At 36.6% G+C, this 20,195-nt stretch overlaps 1 protein-coding gene across 1 annotated transcript in view; it reads right to left on the bottom strand.

Moving 5' to 3' along the window:
- smtnb (smoothelin b) overlaps positions 1-20,195 on the bottom strand; it is a 78,187-nt gene that overhangs the window by 23,243 nt on the left and 34,749 nt on the right. Inside the window, exons 7-10 of the mRNA XM_082171709.1 lie at positions 17,099-17,559; positions 14,784-14,838; positions 12,724-13,236; positions 4,432-4,505 (exon numbers count right to left, since the gene is read on the bottom strand). Coding sequence (XP_082027835.1) covers positions 4,432-4,505; positions 12,724-13,236; positions 14,784-14,838; positions 17,099-17,559 — 1,103 coding nt within the window. The remainder of the gene's footprint in view (positions 1-4,431; positions 4,506-12,723; positions 13,237-14,783; positions 14,839-17,098; positions 17,560-20,195) is intronic.

Here is a 20,195-nt window from a genome sequence, read left to right as displayed (position 1 = left end):
GTACACAACACCGCGATCACATTCTACACCTCAAATCAAACTCATATTTACCTCAGTACTAGATTGTCGTATATAAGTTTGCCGTCAAATCATGATCCCTGCTGTCTGTGTTTTCCCTCAAGGCTTTCTCTTTCTTCCCTGTCGCGTTCACACAGAGACATTAATCCCTCATTTGTGTGGAAAAGCCTCGCCAACCTGCTAATGAACCGTTAGTGCTTATCCTTTAACGAGATTACCACACTGCCCCAAATGCGTTAGAGACGCGAAGGGAATTACCATCTAATTATTTACTAGTTCTTATGTACTACAAATATATTACCTTCAGTTAAGCGCATAGAAACATCTTTTCCTCCCGTGTTAAAAAGTGTGCTAATTATATTGAATGTGGACTTGTAGTGTAACTTCAAACCTTAAAAGTATATTTAAAAAAACTGTACTTGGAGATAATACAACTAATGAAATAAAAGGCCAGGTAACACTATTTCAATAGTCCACTTTAGACATTCTACTAACTATAAGTAACTTTATAATAACTATAAGTAACTAACTATAATAACTACTGTACAAATCAACTAACTCTAATTAGACTATTAGTAAGGAGTCTGCTTAATAACTGCTAACACTTTATTTCCATGTGTTGACCAACGTAAATCATGTATGGAATAACTGATGATGGGCCGATGCATTATTTTTCTAATAAGTCAATTACTTAGTTTATATGAACGATGTGTTGAGGTGTGGTAACCAGTGTTTTATTTAAAGACAATTGTCAGGTTTTTGTCCTTAAAACACTTGTGTAGGAGTAATTTCTTACGCATCTCATCCCAAGCCTCTATTGCTTATTCCAAAATGTCATTTTAGAGCTAGTAACGGAGGCATGAGCCATTGATATGCCGACTAATCAAGTTATTAGAGAGATTGAGAGACTGTGAAGCTGCTTTGATACAATCTGTATTGTGAAAAGCGCTATACAAATATACTTGACTGCTTGTGTGTGTGTGTGTGTGTGTGTGTGTGTGTGTGTGTGTGTGTGTGTGTGTGTGTGTGTGTGTGTGTGTGTGTGTGTGTGTGTGTGTGTGTGTGTGTGTGTGTGTGTGTGTGTGTGTGTGTATGACCTGAGTCTGTGTGATTCTCAACTGTGTTCGGCAGCAGCGTCTCGACTAATAGCGAAACCGTACGTTTAAAATCTCGCTACTGAGAAATGTCATGCAGCTTTTCAGTCGTGAAACTACTTTACTGCTGTAGATCTTTTAAATAACTTAAATAATTTGGCAAAGTAATAAGGAACTGCCGTGCCGTGCGTTTCCCTGAAAATAATTGCACACCTTAAAATATCCATCAACCAATCAGAATGAAGCATTAAACGGCCCTGTAGTATAATTGATTATAACTTTCACTAGTGTGTTATTCAATATTACATTTAAAGGTCATATATTTTAAATGTGTTAAATTGCAACTTCATCATGTACAAATGTGTAAACAAGTATATTTAAATGCATTGCATTAAAAGTTTCAATAAAAATTATAGTAAAGTATATTTTAGTTCACCATAAATGCGTGTCAGTAAATTCAGTAGTAAACTTTAACCATATTCCATAAGACAATAAGTACTATAGTAATTATGAAATTATATATAACAATGTGCTTAAGTGTGTCAAAAACTCTCTTAAATTCAGCTAACTGCATTTAATATAAATTTAAACAATGATACATTTTAACATGCAATTAAGTGTCTGAACACACACTGTTATCCTTAATCAGTCACAAATGTGCAGATGTCAGCCCTTTAAGTGTTTATTACACTCTGGCCTCTTAACCGGTTCTGTATTAGCTATTAGGGGAGACTGAGGATTACTGTAACTCACAAAAGCCACACACAAACAAACACACACACACACACACACACACACACACACACACACACACACACACACACACACCACATTTTTGAGAGTTCTAAATGTGAGAATCATAGTCACTCCCAAAATTGCTATGATGTCAAATATCAAATCAAATGTTTTGGCAACACTAACGCTAGTTTGGTGTCTGTGCTTTTTGACCAAAGTTATCTCAGTGATTTGAGACGTATTGTGTTTAAAGTAAACCACTGTTGACAGAGGTGCTGTGTTTTGTTCATGTTTTTACAAGCGGCTTTTACAGAGCGTGCTCTTCTTTCAGTGTTGCCTAGTCTGCTTTTTATAAGCATAGTTTTTTATAAAGACGCTTACTTATAAGCAGTTATGTTGTTTTATGCTTTTTTTAAAGAATACAGTCCCGTATAAGGTCTTATTCTGGTGAGGCAAGTCTCTTGTGTTGGCCTTATTTTTCTAGGGAGATCTGGCAACACTACTTAACGCAATCAACGGAGCATCCGGGTTTATTTCTGTCATCCTTTGGCTGTGCTACAGTATAAGATCATGCTATTGTTCATTCAAGTCTTAAATGAGTTAAAAATTGTTGAACAAAGAGTTGTGAGAAAATGGGATGGCGTCAGATCATGGCATCACGTGCAAGAAGGATTAATCTATATACAATTCATAATTAATTCAGAGAATACTGTGCTTTTACAAGGTTACATGGGTCTAAAACAATGAAAACAATAACTTTTGTGCATTTTGGCAAGCAGAAAAAAACCTCAGTGCTGAACCCTGTTATATTAAAGGCACAGATAAATGTGTCATTTATTACCATGGGTCTATGTGAATATATTGTTTTAAGTTAAATTAAAAGGTGTTATATTTTTTAAAGCCTATTAAAATGTTAAAATTGATAGCTTTCAATGATACTATAATGCTGAATGGCTATCATGGTTAAATTTGAGGGGAGAATCCATTTAATAAAGACATCGGTCTCAGTGATACAGGCCTTCATTCACAGTGCTTAGTAAAAAGATGCCATTAAACAAATATTTAAAATATATTTATGTTTTTCTATATTGTTTTTCTATTATTTCGGAGAATCAATGTACAATATAAAATATATATGAAAAACTATACAAAAATGTGCAATTATTGACTTTTTTTGATTGACATGCATGTATTTATTTATATTTATATATAACACACACACACACACACACACGTGTATACACTATATATATATTGTCGATTTGAATTTATGATTTTATGCCAACTTAATTATGTGAAAGTAACATTCACAGTTCATTTCAGGATGTCTTTCCCAGGAACAGAGGAAACAACATCTTTGGTCCTCCTGGAGGCACTTCCTTTCTGAAGCTTTTGTGAATTGTTTACGCTTGTCAACTGTTTCATTAGTGAGTGATGAGACGATTTAAACACTGAGACAGTGTAATTCAGAGGTGAGTGTCTATCAGGGAACAAATCAGATCCTATCCACCTTATTCCTGACGAGCTCACTGCGTGTTGAATTATGGGTGGCACTTCCGGTTCGGGGAACTTCCGTTCAAAAAGGCTGAAACTAATCATTTCAAATCATAAGGTTGCGCTACAAATAAAGCTGATCCGTCAATTTTCCTTCATGATTTATTTTCAGACATCATGAGAATAACATTACACTTGTTATTTTAACGTGACATGTTATAACAAAGAATATCTATGGCAAGAGCTCTTTTCAGTCGCTGCTTTCTTTTCCTCGTGATTATTTTCTTTTTTTCCTTTGCAATCCGCTGTGAAAGTATGGAAAAGGACAACATATGCTGCACATTTGTGGTCTGTTCTCCCGGATTTAATTTACGATATATTCCATTAATAATTCACTGAAATGCACAAAGAATCTCTCGTTATTCTCCTCCAATCCTCACGTCTCTTTCCAGGTTTGTTTTCACAGGTAAATGCAATTTATAATCTGTCAAAATGAGGGAAATCACTTTGAAATAGTATCACGTAATGCTGAAGTTAATGAACATTTCTGATTAAGGCAACATAAGTTACATAATACAGATATACAGTATTTTAAGTGATATTTAACCCGTCCGTTATTGCTGTGGAAAGACTCGCGCTTTTGGGGTTATTTGGTCTGTTGAAAGTACTTTTTTGATGCTTTTACACTTTTAAATTTCCTTTTAATGTTCGATGGTTGAAGGGTGAGTAGATATGACACTTTTTTAACGTATTGCGTTCATAGAGCGAGCGTTTCACTGATTGTTTACAGATTAACAGAAGTTACACCCATAATTCGCGCAAAGCATGATGGGGCGCAGGAATAAGGTGGATAGAAACACTACACTGGAAATAATTTCTATGTGAGTACAGCAAAGCGCTGTTACTCATTTAATGTGCAAAGACGACGTTTACGTAAAGGCCATAAGGGCACATCAGCAAAAAAAGAGAAGATGGATAATTCATATTAAAACACTGACTAATATTAAAAGTGGACCTCAGGGCAAATGGCGAGTAGAGGTTTTCAGTGTCTCATCTGCATGCAAATACAGTTTTGTTTTATGTTAAATACCTTAACAGAGGATCCAGATGAGAGACTTGAGCTGGTAACTTTGAACGGTGTCGCTCTTAAACCAAGAGTCAGCTCTGAGAGGGAAACAAGGGAAAACAGCAAAATGAGAACAGTTGCAAGATTTAGATGAGACTGAGCTTCTTAAGAGCGTCTAAAGATGGTGTACGGTTTAAAAACATCATGCCACCCCAAGACATATTTACACAGCACTGTTTGGATGTTAAATAGAGCTTCGGTCAGAGTGGAATGGAGCCTTTAGTCTGTTATGTAAGCTGCCACAATGGCACCACATAGGGCTCGTAAATTAGCATTGCCACATTACTGCTAATGTAAACACTACTCAGCGCCCTCTGCGTTCTCTATGTTCGGCATGGGATATAAGGACACTGCATTACTGCACTACTGCCTAACAGTTTCGTTACTTGAAATAAAAACAAAATCCTGACACTTATTTTATTTCAGAAAAAAAAAATAATCTCTCAAAATTACAAAGACTTTAACAAAAATTCTAATGAAAACGAAAAATATAAAAACAAAGGATAAATTCAACTATTGATCAAAATAATGGTAATGTCCAATTATCATCTTAGGAAAGGAAATGTCTGAATTTGTATCGAATTTTGTGTGATATGGTCTTGCCAGTCAGATCAAAAAAATATTATGCCAAGAAAGGGATGTTAAAACGATTGTGGTTTTCACTTGAAATCACATTGCTTTGTGGGATCCAGTCTCACTCCATGAGCTCTGGTTGCACACTGCACATTTTGACAAACACAGTAGGTCACCTGGGTATTTCATGCATGTTAAATTCCAGAGTTCCTGGCCTTTTTGACCAATTTTAAATGCTTTAAAAAGCATTTTCATTTGTTTGTCTCAAACTATTGCATGCAATTAAAATCAGCATATTAGAATGATTTTTGAAGGATCATGTGACACTGAAGACTGGAATAATGACGCTTTGCATCAAAGCTTCGGTGAGAACAAGAGACTAGAAAAAAAAAATTTAAACAACGGTATCAAACCCAAACTTTTGAATGTGTGTTTGTACAAAAAGTCTCCAAATGTCTTGATTTCTTTCCCCCCCAATCTAATAAAGTAAACGGTGTTGTTTTTTCATCAGAACTTGATACTGTTCATTGAAACCGTGATGTTTTATCCCAAGAGATCTGGTTTTCCTCAATAAATTCCCAATAAAAACCTTTTTTGGCCAAGAACACACCGCTGATGAAATCAAAGAGTGGACACTGTTCTTAAATAAAGCTGTCTGCTCGGTTTACGGTGTCTTCCATCAGTTAGCCAGAGATTACACAGTATGTCAGTTTCCTTGTGTGGTTCAGTGAGATGGTAAACACTCTTTTACTGCAGGTCTATAGCGTTATATATCCTGAGGCTTTCAAGTACATTTGCACTGCCTGCGAGACCTTTCAGAGGCAAGGATGAGCAAAGCACTTCCAAAAAAGGAAGACCTGACAGAGCTGTGGCACTATGACAAATAAGGTCTGTTGATGATACTGAGAAGAGACAGACAGAGAGAGACAGAGAGAGATATGATAAAATGAGAAGAAAAGTGATCGTGTTTATGCATCAGGCCGGCGAAAGAGGGTGAACTGCAATGTGAATTATGATTATATGACAGGGGTCCTTAGGCACACATGCCAGAAAACTAACATATAACGGTTATTTTATATCGTTGTGATGGTATATATGGCATAGCTATGTATGGTATATATAAACACACACACACACACACGTATCGGTACATAAAATATAGCTGGATATAACTAAAAATGGTTGAAAATCCATGTGTTAAATGTCTACTTTTGGATAATCCAGTGAATTAGATGCTTTACAAATGAATGAATGTACTTAATCTCTTTAGATTATTTCCCCTTTTTATTTTTTTATGCAAATTTGCCACAAAAAAAATATTTGTTAAAAATATCATTTCTATCATATTTTGTTAAGTCTGAAAACATATTCACATTATGCAATTCAAGTTAAAAACGCAAAACAGTGAAATTAATATTGCTCACATGACCCACTTTCAGGGCATAAAGAGATCAGCGCTTCAATCCATGTGAAAATAAAGACAAATGTGCAATTCATGGAAACACTTTACAATAAGGTATCATTTGTTAGCATTAGTAAACTACATTAGTTAATATGAACACTGAATAAACCTCTTCGACAGCATTCATTAATCTTAGTTCATGTTAATCTCAACATTTACTAATACATTCATACGGTCAAACGGTGTACTGTTGTTAACATTTATACATTTTTATTAACTAACATAAGCCATGGTTAATCAATGCTGTAAAAATGTATTGCTAATTAGCCGTGTTTCCATCCAAAGCTGCAACTTTGACGACTCAGGCACTTCAGAACGACCAAAACAACATTTCAGACGCTGTGAACCGAGATCAGTCAAGCTGGTTAGTCCAGTCGCGCAAAGTCACATGACTTTTTTTGATGTTTCCATCATAGTTTATGCTCATGTATTCTTATCGGACAAAGTTACTGTATGGCTTTATAGTCGCTAGTCACCATTCACTTTCATTCATAAAGTAATAAATAGTCAGAGGTGGGTAGAGTACCCAAAAACTGTACTCAAGTAAAAGTACAAGTACTTATAGAAATATTTACTCAAAGTAAAAGTAAAAGTAATAATCTTAATAGTTACTTGAGTAAGAGTAAAAAAGTATCCAATGAAAAAACTACTCAAGTAGCGAGTAACTTACTTCGGATTATATATATACTGTATATATATATATATATATGAAGAAGACTTCAGATGCAAAAGCCTCTGAGTGCCATCTGAAACTTTCTTCTAAAACAAGCATTTTTATCAAGCTTGTATATTTAAGTTCAGTAATTTCACTTTAATGACAATTAATAGGTACTTTTCATTGCCATTTAAGTGAAATAACTGAACATAAACGTACAAGCTTGATAAAAATGCTCTTTTAGAAGAAAATTTCAGATGGTACTTAGAGGCTTTTGCATCTGAAGTCGTCATATAGCCTATATAAAATTATATTATTTAGATGTTTTATTTTTATTTAAATGACTATTATTTTCATAAGTAGATTGGCTCTCTTTGCAACAAAAAGCCTTTTCTCCCATCTGTAGTCAGAAAAAGAAAATCATTGCCTGTCCTTTGGTTTGTATAATAGTAATATAACTTATACAACTACATTTGGATTATTAGACAATGTCGAAATAAAGTGAATCTGCAGAGTGTTGCATTCAAAGGCAAGCAATTGACACAGAGAAGAAAGAGTTAAAACTCTTCACATGTGCTCGCGCTCATGACTGCTACTGAACATCTGAACACACAAAAAAAAAAAAAAAAAAAAAAAAAAAAGTTACATCGACGAATCTTCTTCTGTCGGTTCTCCAAAATATAATCAAATGAATATTTCTGCAAGCATGTTTAAACTGGTTAACTGTGTCTACGGCAGGCAATTAAAGGCATTCGTTTTCAAGTCGAGTTCGCACGCCACTGCGCAACAATACACACAAACTACCGCGGGATGGCGGGTGTTCATAAACTGTGGGCAATGGTAGCTTATTTAATGTAAATTAATGTATATGTCCAAAAAACGGGTAATGTCATACTTTCTAGTAGTGCTATCATGGCGTAATAATCTGTTTGGTTGTAAAATGTATTACCTGAGTGAAATTAAATCGAGTATATCGTCCTGTGGAATCATTCATTCACAGACAGCTTATGAAGATGTTCAACTAATAAAGATCTTCATCGCTGGCAAAAATATGATGCATTTTGCAGATTTGCTCTCACTTGACTGTACTGTAGGTCCACGGCCACTTCATCCAACGCTCTTGATGTCCTTAAATCTTCCTGTTACGACTCCGAGTCCAGTGTGAATTGAAATCGCTTCAGATGATTCAGTGCGTGCAGGAACTGAACAGTTCAAGTTCATTAATTCAAACTGATTCGCGAACCGATTTAGACAGATCTGCCAACTTGTTTGATGAAGACTTTGAACAGAATCGACTCAAAAGAGTGATTCATTTGTGAATTGAGCATCGCTCAAGCCCAGAAAAAAGATACATCGCACTTACGCATTTAACAACATATTGCATTAAAATAAAGTAACGAGAGGAACGTCGCCCAACGTAACGAAGTAAAAGTACAGTTTTTTCATTAGAAATGTACTCGAGTAAAAGTAATAAGTACCCACATTCAAATCTACTCTTAAAAGTACAATTTTTCCAAAAAAATACTCAAGTAAATGTAACGAAGTAAATGTACTTCGTTACTACCCACCTCTGTAAATAGTAACCAATAAAGTGTGACCAAATGCTACGTTCCTCGGAAAAAGAAAAACAAGGGTTTCAAATGATGTGAGGGTGCATACTGGGTATACGATGGATTTCTTGGGGAACTATCCCTTTAACTACATTCATAAGTACACTAAAGTGACATCCAAGTGAAATCCACTCCCACTTAAAAGAACCACAAGTTTCCACAAAATAGATTCTCTTAAAGTTTATATGCAAAGCCACTAAATAGGTTTACTCATACATCATTGAATCATGGAGGAGGAATGTCTCACACTCTTTCATTTTAGGGTGAAATTTCCAACATGGCTGCCAAACTGAGAATATGCACAGCTTGCACTCCAGTTCGCTCCATCAGCCCACTCGCCATTCCTCATAAAAACATCTGTGAAATGCATAGCACTGTTGCTTTCCAAATAACCTGGATCGTCTTTTAGCCAGAGCTAGCTTTCCATTTTCCAGCTGTCTAGGCCTGTGATCTATGCAAAAATCCATAATTCATAAGGAAGTCTTTTAGAATCATCATTTGAAACCAATCCTAATGTACCATAATATACATCTCCATACAGAATTCCAACTAGGGTTGGGTACCGAAACCCGGTTCCAATAGGGAACCGGTTCCGACGTAAACGGTAGTAACCAGACCGAATAAGAATGAAACTTTCGGTGCCTGATTTCGGTGCCTGACTTTTTTCACCGCCCCCTATAAAACATCTCGCGGCACGAATGATCCAATAACAAAACATCTCCAGTTAACCAGCAGAGCATTCATTTCGTTCGTTTGTTAAATAAGAGACGATCTAGCGCTGAAAATTATTTTCTCTTGTGGCTCACGCACACCGCACTCGTCTCGGACGCGCGCTTCAATACGTTGCAGAGATCGATCTATGCTTGGAGAGTTTGTGTGTGCGTGCTCGCGTCTCAGATGAGTATGTGCGCGAGTTTGTGTGTGCGTGCTCGCGTCTCAGATGAGTATGTGCGCGAGTTTGTGTGTGTGTGTGTGTGTGTGTGTGCTCGCGTCTCAGATGAGCATGTGCGCGAGTTTGTGTGTGTGTGTGTGTGTGTGTGTGTGTGCTCGCGTCTCAGATGAGTATGTGCGCGAGTTTGTGTTTGTGTGTTTGTGTGTGTGTGTGTGCTCGCGTCTCAGATGAGTATGTGTGCGGTTTGTGTGTGTGTGCGTGAGCGACTTTAGATGTGACGTTGTGCATTTCATATAGTTGGAGCATTCAGCAGTATACATGTATGTGTGACTGTATATGTGTATGCAAGCGTTTTATGTGTGCGTGAATGAAGTTCGATTTAAGCCCTAGACGGCGCCTCATATCTATTCGTTCTGGTGAAATCACAACATATAATGCACACAAAGTGTCCCTGCTTGATATACAACCACTGATGAGCATTATCGGTTTAAAAAAACTACGCATGCGGATTAGAACCCAAAACCTCTGACATTCTTGACTAAAGTTCAAGTTCAGCTGCAGTGTTCCTCTTCGGGTAAGTCTAGTATTTTAATACCAACTGCAAATCTTGCATATCAAGTATGAAGTAGCCTATATCAAGTATATTTATATGAGGCTATACTTTGTGTGTTAAATATTTCTGCTCAGTGTCAGATATTTCTCTGTTTTGTAAAAGTCTATAATATATAATATGTAATATAATTGATATATAATATATATATAATATATATAAATAATATTAGAAGACAACATTTTTATCTTAACTTAAGTGTTTTCGGCTACATCAGCACAATTTTTAATTTAATCAGAAATCAGAAAAAAAAATTCAGAAAACACACACAGATATAATTTTTTTGATAAAGTGTGTGTAGTTTCGTTTTCTTAAGTACCGGTTTAAGAACCGTTTAAGCACCGGAACCGTTTGAAAAATACCGAGTAGGTACTGGTATCGGATAAAACCCAACCAATACCCAACCCTAATTCCAACACAAAACTTAAAAAGCTAGATATTTCACAGCAAATACAGCAGTTCTCAACAGGACCATTATGATTAGCAATAGGACTAAATGTCCCATAGGAATTTAAAGGGGGGGGGGGCAATATGCTAATCAACACATCACAATAGATTATACATTAACCAATAGGGTTCAAAAACCCCTATTTTGAAAAAATAGGGCCTTAATTTCTTAGGACTGGCTCTGTTTTGAATATATGTCTGGACTAAGGAGATCAACCAATCTGTGTTAATAGGCCCAGCAGTTTGAAAACACTGATCTGAAGATGTCAAGGTATAGTGTTCACGAGAGTGCAGAACTCGCTGAGCTTCCGCTTTACAGATCGACAGTCTTAATGATTATAAAGCTTTCTGTAAATTACACATTCACAATCTGAATGCAAGTTTAGTTTTTCATGCTGCTCAGTGCACTGCAAAGTTTCTGGATTGACAACTGATACACGATTGAATTGGAAACTGTGATGATTGACAGTGATGACCAATGGATGAGACAAAATGGGACTTCTTTTTTAAAAGTACTTCATTCAAAAGTTTTTCGCTCTGGTACCAAAACTGGTACAGAGAACCACAACATTTTACTGGTATTGGTAGCGACTACTAAAATGTTGGTGAACCCTATAAGATTCATTATGAGCAATAAACTCCACTATTGTGTATTGCAACATTTGGCACTGCTGATTTCAGAGCCTCACTCGTATCAGATCAAAAGATAATAACTACTAAAGGAACATTTAGTCACTGCTACAAGAAAAGTAAGTGTTAAAGGGATAGTTCACCCAAAAATGAAAATTACCCCCCTCAAGCCATCCTAAGTGTAAATGACATTCTTCTTTCAGACGAATACAATCGGAGTTATATTAAAAAATGTCCTGGCTCTTCCAAGCTTTTCAGATTTCTAATTTTCTAACATTACAGTATAATTTATTCCTGTGATCAAAGCTGAATTTTCAGCATCATTCCTCCAGTCTTCAGTGTCACATGATCCTTCAGAAATCACTCTAATATGATGATTTGCTGCTCAAGAAACATTTCGGATTATTATCAATGTTAAAAACAGTTGTGCTGCCTCATATTTTTGAGGAAACCATGTTACTTTTTTTATTTTTTATTCTCTGATTAATACAAAGTAAATTCTTCAAATATCTCTTTACAAAAATAATCGTAGTGACTCCAAACTTTTAAACGGTAGTGTATATTTTTTAATTATATGTATATTTATTTATTTACCCATAGGGTTGGGAATCAAAAATGTATTCCAATTCTGGAATCGGATACTTGTTATAAAATTAAGATTTCAATTCCGCTTATCGATTCCTGTGCGCACATTTTAATGTGCTTTTAAACCAGTCAAGCACAAGAAGACGTGAACTAGAACTCGTGCACCGTTTTCTGTTCTGGGCACATCCAGCACACACACAGAAAGCAGCTTCTCATACGGTCCGAAAATACTGAACTGAGTTTTCTTTCGAGTCTTCTTGCGCTTGAACAGAAATACACAAAAAAATGATGTCAAAAAATCTTAGTAGAAAGAAAACGCATGTAAAAAGAAAACTATACAGTGTTATTTTACATTTGATTTAAATTTCTGAAAAAGTTGTATTTATTTGTGCTATTGATGCTAATTTGCTTATTTGTTCTTTTTGTATTACTGACTGTATACTTGTCAAATAATGTTTGAAATTGATATTAGTTAGTCTCGTTTATAAGTTAGTTATTCTTTAGGCTGCTGATTTGCGTACATGGTATTCAGTTGCAACAGAATGTTTTGCAAAAAGACACAGAATAATCGATAAGAATCAGAATCGATAAGCAGAATCTGAAGTGCTAAATTTCAAACGATACCCAACCATATTTACACATTTGGAAAGAGTTTTTATTTATTAATTTTTTCAAAGCGAGATATATTAAAATCAATGTACACATTTTTGTTTATTCAAACCCATCAATTCACCCACTATTGTTTTGGACCCAAAACTCATAATTGTGTACATCCGTGTTTGTTTTGCTTACCTGTTCTCTTTGGAGCGGCAGATGTGCTGATTCGAGGAGTCATGTTTCCAGCTGTAGAGGACGATGACAGTGAAGAATGTGAAGCTGGGTTTCGTCCATCTTTGATCTCAATGCTGAGGAAGGTCTTCATGTTGGACTCGGGTTCACCCCAGGTATCGTGGGTCCCTGAAGACGCTTCTCCCTCAGGAGTCTGCACTTCTTCTGAACCGCTACACGCACGCCTGACATTTTCAGTGCGACCCTGTGAGTCGCCCACTGTGGCGTGTGATTGGTTGGAGGAAAGCTTGGGCTGGGCTAGCATATTCTCAGTGGCATTCCTCCCTTTCTCCGGGATGGAGGAAGAGCAGGACAGCGTGTCCCGGGATCTCTCTGCAGACACTGTGTTTGTAGAATGAGAAGTACTGTGGCCATTTCTAGGTATATTCGTAACAGGTTCTGCGAACTTGCGCATCCGGTCACGAACAGAGTTTGCACGAATGAAGGGACCCGAGTTTGAGGCTTTGTTTTTCAAATCTGGAAAGAAATTAAAAAAAAATTAGGTCACATGTTATATTAAGATCCTTTAACAACTATGATACTCTGATACAATGCACTTATTGTGTGTACATACATGTTTTTACATTGTACTTTTGTATTTAGAAAATACCTGCATGTAGTTCATTTCTGTTGACTGTTCCCTTACACTTTAACCAACCCATACCACCATATATGTCCCTAACCGTACCCGTATCCCATTCCCACCTCAATAGCAGTGCAAGTGTTTTGCAATACAACATCAACATAATAAGTACACTGAAACTAAGAATTCATTGTTTGGTCACACCTTAGATTAGGGTCCAATTCTCACTATTAACTGCTTATAGTGAGTTAGTAAGGTAGCTGTTAAGTTTAGGTATTGGGTAGGATTAAGGGATGTAAAATATGGTCATGCAGAATCACATTTCTAAATTAAATATTTTTAAAGTTTTTAAAATCTGAAAAGAATATGTAAAAAAAAAAAAAAAAAAATTTACGTTTTGACAGCAAGAGCTAAAACATTTAAGTGGATAACAGATCTCAGATCATTTGAATTTGATGAGAAATGTTAATTATTAAATCTTTGACATTTGATTGTAGACTTTGGCATCTTGGGAAATATGATCAGACCTCCTTGAGAACTCTTTTGAAACTCTAGAGGAGTCACATGTTACAATACGGTTTTATTCCCTGGTGGAAGCAAGAAAGTGAGAGAATAAAAGGGATAGTTCACCCAAAAATTTTAATTCTGTCATCAATTACTCACCGTCACTGCAAAGCATAAGCCTTTCATATTTCTTCGAAACACAAATGAAGATATTTTTAATGCAACCAGCAAGATTTCTGTCCCTCCACTCAAAGTCCATGCAATTAAAACTTGACGTTTCAAAAAGTTCATAAAGAAATGTATATGTATGAGCGGTTTAATTGAAGTCTTCAGAAGAGACATAATCGCTTAATATGATGAACAGATTTAGGCTTTTTGTCATATAAACACTGATTAACGCACTCAGATATGCCTAACTATCCATGACGGAATTTTCATTTTAGGTTAACCATCCCTTTAATCAGAAGTCTTCACTTGCCATCCATTTAATTAATCATTGTGCCAAGAAAAAACAATTGTGATTCTAAGGTTATTAATTCCATCTCATTTGGGATTTTTCATCCCTTCGGGTCATGCAGGATGTTTTGGTTTCTTCAGAAGGGGGGAGGAGACAGGAAGGTCTGATTAAAGCATTACACCGGACCGGGCCCCTAAGACTGTGAATGTGGTAATGGCCCTATTAGGTCATAAGGAAGAGTAAAGATCTTGGGATACGGCCCACTGACTGTGAGAGGATGACATCTCAATACTTTAAACAAAAGCAGAAGGACATCAACTTGCTGCTGGGCAACTATACTCCCAGGTATGCAACATTTTGCAAGTTGGATTTGAATAGAGAAAGTGTAAATATGAACTTATTTAAGGACACAGGCTAAATCTATTACTAGGTAACCCTCAGCTGTAGTGTATTTGTATGAGGGCACGCAGAACTGCTCACCTGTATCCTTGCCGTTAGAAAGAGAAGTCAAGAGATCGTCTCTCCCTGACGTAACCTGAGGAAAATTAATTCAAAATCAACTTTTCGTACCGTTACATGAAACATGGCACAACATATATATAAAATTAAAAAAATTAATCAGTAAAAACTGTTTTCAACATTGATTAAAATTCAGAAATGTATCAAGCAGCAAATCTCAAAAAAGGATTATGTGATGCAGAAGGCTGGAGTAATGATGCTGAAAATTCAGCTTTGTATCACAGGAATAAATTACAGTTTACTATATGTTCAAAAAAAAAACAGTGATTTAAAATTTTAGTAATTTTAGCTGTATTTTTTATTTTAAAAAATTGCTGAGAAAAAATGCAAAATTATAAAAAATTGTACCAACCCAAATTTTTTAACAGTAGTGTATTTATACTATATTGTAAGATTTGTAACAGTATGTTATAGCACATTGCTACAGTATATGGCTGCTAAACTGGTTATTAGCATATTACTCTGTAGAATCTATAATCTGGTCTCTAGATATGGCTCATATTAATGTAAGTATGAGAGATTTGTTTGCTTGTTTTATTATCGGCCAGGCCAGAATTGTAATAGCAACACACTCTTTAAAAAGCAACAGAATATGAGGTGTTGTGTCTGTTGCACATGAAGGCTAAAAATCCAGTAACCCTAAAAGTGAGCAATAGTAATAGTGATGGTTAGTGATTCTCTCTCAAATCACATCTGAATGTGATGACACTGTTATGAGGAAGGTCTGAGCAATTGGTGGATGGATTACACTAACTGGACTATAGAGCTGGTAAGTCCCGCCCCTTCCGCTAACCCCACTGGACCCCTAGGTTGAAAAATCATCAATGCAAGTGAATGTGAGAAAATAATTATTTTCTGGTCCCGTTTGAATTTTGCCATGAATGTGAACATATGTTGTCTGTGAATTTTTTATATAATTTTTCGTGTGAATAATGCTACAATTTAGCGGGTAGAAGTTTGATACGGTTAGACTTTGTGTGAGAGCACTTTGTGGACTACAACCTAGTTTTTACATCAGACGGGAATCTGAAGAAAGAACAGCCCATTTGGTTTGAATGGTGACATTTGGGTACAAAACACACAGGCATCTCGATCTGTCTCCATAGATTATCGCAGCATTAGCACCGTGATTTGACAAGTGGAGGGAAAATGTGTTATGGGGTGACGTCACATAGGCGACATGTAGTCTTTCTCGTTATGTCTTTTCCACAACTGCTAGCCAAAGAATCATACAATATACTGTCAAACTCGTAACATGAAAAATTATATAAAAAATTCACAGACAACATGTGTTCACATTCATGGCACAATTCAAACGGAACCAGAAAATAATTATTTTCTCACATTCACTTGCATTGACAATTTTTCAACCTAGAGGTCCAGGGGGGTTTTACGGATGGGCGGGACTTACCAGATCTATACTGTAAAAAATTATTCTTCAAACTTAAGGTATAAATTAAACTGATTACTGGGGTTTGTTTTACAGGAAAACATTATTTCAGTTTTTCTACTTCAAAATTTCATGTTTGATCTAATGGGTTACTTGCCATTTATTTGTACTTTTTGTAAAAACGTAAAACGGTTAAACCAATTTTCGGTTACACTTTATTTTAATGTGTCCTCGTTACAGTGTAATGAATCATTTAAAGTCCCCCTGTGGTGAAAATCCAGCTTTTAATGTTTTTTTTATATGCCTATGTGGTGTTTTTAATATGCTTTAAGACAAACCATGTGCAAATTCATAAGTCGACAGCATTGCTGAGTATTTTCTCCTTAAAACTGCAGTGAACCAAAGACAGTCTCAAAAACACTGTTTGAAATCGCTGGTGTTTCTGACGTCACAAACTACCTTGTAACCAATCAGATCAACGTGTGATCGTCAACCAGTGGATCTCTGAGCTGAGTGAGTGAGTGGAGGCGGGGCTCATTTGCATATTCATAGAACCGCATATACTAAATGAGGCAAGGGTGTCGAGTTACATTCAAGATATTTTAAGGCATGAAGAATTTAGTTTTTTTCAAGGAAAAAACTTTTAAATATGTAATTTTGGTGATCAAAGATGAGTTTTAAGGGATCGAATTATTGATAATTACCATTTTAAATTATTGATAGTTACTATAGTAACAACATATAACATGTGTAACAAGGACACTAAAATAAAATAAAGTGTTACCCAGAAGATAAAACAGAACAATCTCAAACAGAGACAAATAGTACCTCCTGGTGGAACTAACAGGGCAAGCGTTCCCATCAGACACCTTTCACTTCTACTCACCTTCTGTGCAGCGAGGTCTTCAGGTCTTTTACTGCTCATGTTCAGAGTGAATTCTTGTGAACTTGTTCTGCTCCGAAAGTGAGTCGTCTCCACGCCATTGTCAAGTTTCTTCAGCTCTCGATCCATCTGCGGATCCTCTGAATTCATTCCACGCAAAGGTGCACTCGCTCTCACTTCTTCCCCATCGGGTCCTGAGCGTGATCTTTGGTTCCTCGGATGATCTTCAGCAGGAGACAGGGATTCATGACTGCGATCCGAAGCGCTGGAATTCAGTCTCATTCTCTGATGAGAGCTGTGGCTGTCACTCGACTCTCCGGAGTCGCAGCGCTCCCGGTATGAAGGAATGACTTCTGATGAGGGCGAGCCATGTTCACATTGAATCCGTTGGGTCAGAGGGCAAGAGACTTTCTCTCTGACCAAAGGATCTAGTACTAAAACCATGTCGGGGTTCGGGTTCGAGCCTACAGCAGAAGAGACAGATGCACAACTTTAAGTACACTATTACAGGATCTTTCAGGTTAGAATAAGGGTGTTTTCACAATTGAGTCTTCTTTAAAATACCAACCTCAGAGCAGTTTAAGTGGACTAAACAGAGAAAGTCATGTGCGCTTTGTAAACACTGGGTCGATATTTCTGCCTATGTCACGCGTGACCTTTCAACGTGTTGCGTGAAGTCATGGACGCACATCGCAGAGCTAGTGCAAGACGAGTATTTGTGGTTAAAGGGTTGGTATAATGCCCTTTTCACAAGATGTAAAATAAGTCTCTGATGCCCCCAGAGTGTGTATGTGAAGTTTTAGCTCAAAATACCCCACAGATATTTTTATACAGCATGTTAAAATTGTCACTTTTTGAGGGTGAGCAAAAACACAGTTTTTGTGTGTGTCCCTTTAAATGCAAATGAGCTGCTGCTCCCGGCACAGAGGGCGGAGCTTCAACAGCTTGCACTCACAGTCATGCACTGAAAATTTCAAAAACTTTTAGCCTTTCATGTTCAAACCGGAGTCAGACAATGATGGAGAGACTCAAGAAGGAGTCACAACATGTAGACAACATTTCTGAATGGTTAGTTGATGAATTTATGTAGCTTATGTGTAGTTATCTTCTAGTCATTGATTAGCATATTCTGTCTTGATAATCTATAAATCAAATTCCAGAGGGTGGGGTTTATGTAAATTTTAGGGTTAGTGATGTCATTAACCCAGAAGGAATGTGGTGTAGTCTCTACCAGCCGTTTGTTGTAGTCCTTAAAAAGCAATTTCCTCAAAAGAAAATATCTCCCTTTACTTTGACCTTTGAGCGTTGTAACTTTGCAGATGTTGTTTATGCTCAAACAGCAACATTACACACTAACTAAAGTTAGAAAAGTGAAATCATAATCAACCACCCCTTTAAAAAGTATATACTTTTTTTGATAGAAAATGACAGATGGTTTGTCTAGGTAAGACTCTCATTCCTCGGCTGGGATCGTGTCGAGACTTTGAAGCTGCATTGAAACTGCAATTTGGACCTTCAAACCGCTGGACCCCATTGAAGTCACTATATGGAGAAAAATCCTGGAATGTTTTCCTCAAAAACCTTAATTCCTTTCGACTGAAGAAAGAAATACATGAACATCTTGGATGACGTGGGGGTGAGTAAATTATCAGGAAATTTTTATTCTGGAGTGAACTAATCCTTCAAATTAAAAAGTATCTCTATTGCTGCAACTGGTAGCAACATACACTGCCGTTTATAGTGCTGTTGTAAGTGGAGGAAAATATTTGAAGTGCTTAAACTTTTGGATGCAAAATATTTTAGCTTAAGTTTAAAATTATTGCGCTTCTAATCGCTCCGCCTATCTGACGCGAATGCACACGCCGTCACGTCAAACCTAGATTCGCTTGCTGTCGGGATAATCTCTTATTGTGAAATGGAAATACTTGCGTGTATTTCTAACATTTACAGGCAACCGTAAGATGTAAGTTGTGCATTGAGAAAAACGTGTCTCAATGCATTAAACGCATCTTGTTAGTTTTTTTTTTAAATATACAGGAATGGAATCAGGAATGCAACGATCCGACTGCATTGTAGTCAAGGCAATGGCTCAAACTTCACTGAAGACTCATGGGCATTACATGCATACTGAATGTATGAATACTGCACACTGAATTTCTTTGAGGAGACTTTCAGGTTTACATTAGCATGTATGGTGAAACACTAGTTCACTCCTCTATATTCTCCACATATAAAAGCAAATATATGCAGCCAGGCACAGACAAAACGAACAGAACGAAGCCAAAGGAATGTCAGATGGTTATTGTAATGAGCTGTGCATGCTGGGTGGAGATAGGACATTTCCGTTCACATTTCCTGAGTATATGCACACTCAGGGCAAAGGCTGTTTGGGGGAACAAGGACACAGAAATCCAGACAGGGAATACATGGTGTGCACAGGAAGTGACATTAGTGTCAAACCTTCAGTCGAGATGTATAAAGTTCAAATTTGAAGATATAACTAAAATGGGCTACTTTATACAATCATAATGGCCTTAAATTATCCTATATTAAGTGATACAAGGTATTCCTCCTGGTTCTGGAAGCACTGGAAACTTAAATAATTCATAAATCTACGTTTGTATGTTATTCTTTCCTTTCAGTGGGTCTGAAATGGGTCTGGAATGAAGAATTAATAATAATAATAATAATAATAATAATAATATTATAATACCTGATTTTTTTCTTTCATTAAACCTGTGCAGCTGTTATCGAAAGTATCCAAGTTTAAACCAGAGACACGAGACATTTTTATAGTGTGGTAAAAGCGACGACTGCGACATGTCAAAATGCCGATCTGACTGATAGTACTTGAGAGATTCACATTGACCCGTCGGTCACACACTCCAGCTGTAATGAGAGAGAGCTAATGCTCTTTTAAGGTAACAGCGTTTCTGAGCAGATCCCTGTAATTTGTAGGAAAGCGGTCCTGCCGGCATCCTGATACTTTTCACATCTGGTCAGGAAGTATCGTTCTGTTTCCACCATTCTCAGATCTCTGAAGGAGCAGAGAAACGTCTGTTGCTTTTAAGCTGCTTAGTCTACAGTACGTCTCATGTTA

Source organism: Leuciscus leuciscus (assembly GCF_965113295.1).
Source record: "Leuciscus leuciscus genome assembly, chromosome: 5".
Lineage (NCBI taxonomy): Eukaryota > Metazoa > Chordata > Actinopteri > Cypriniformes > Leuciscidae > Leuciscus > Leuciscus leuciscus.
The sequence above is the reverse complement of the archived record's forward strand: the minus strand, read 5'-3'. Positions and strand labels throughout refer to the sequence as shown.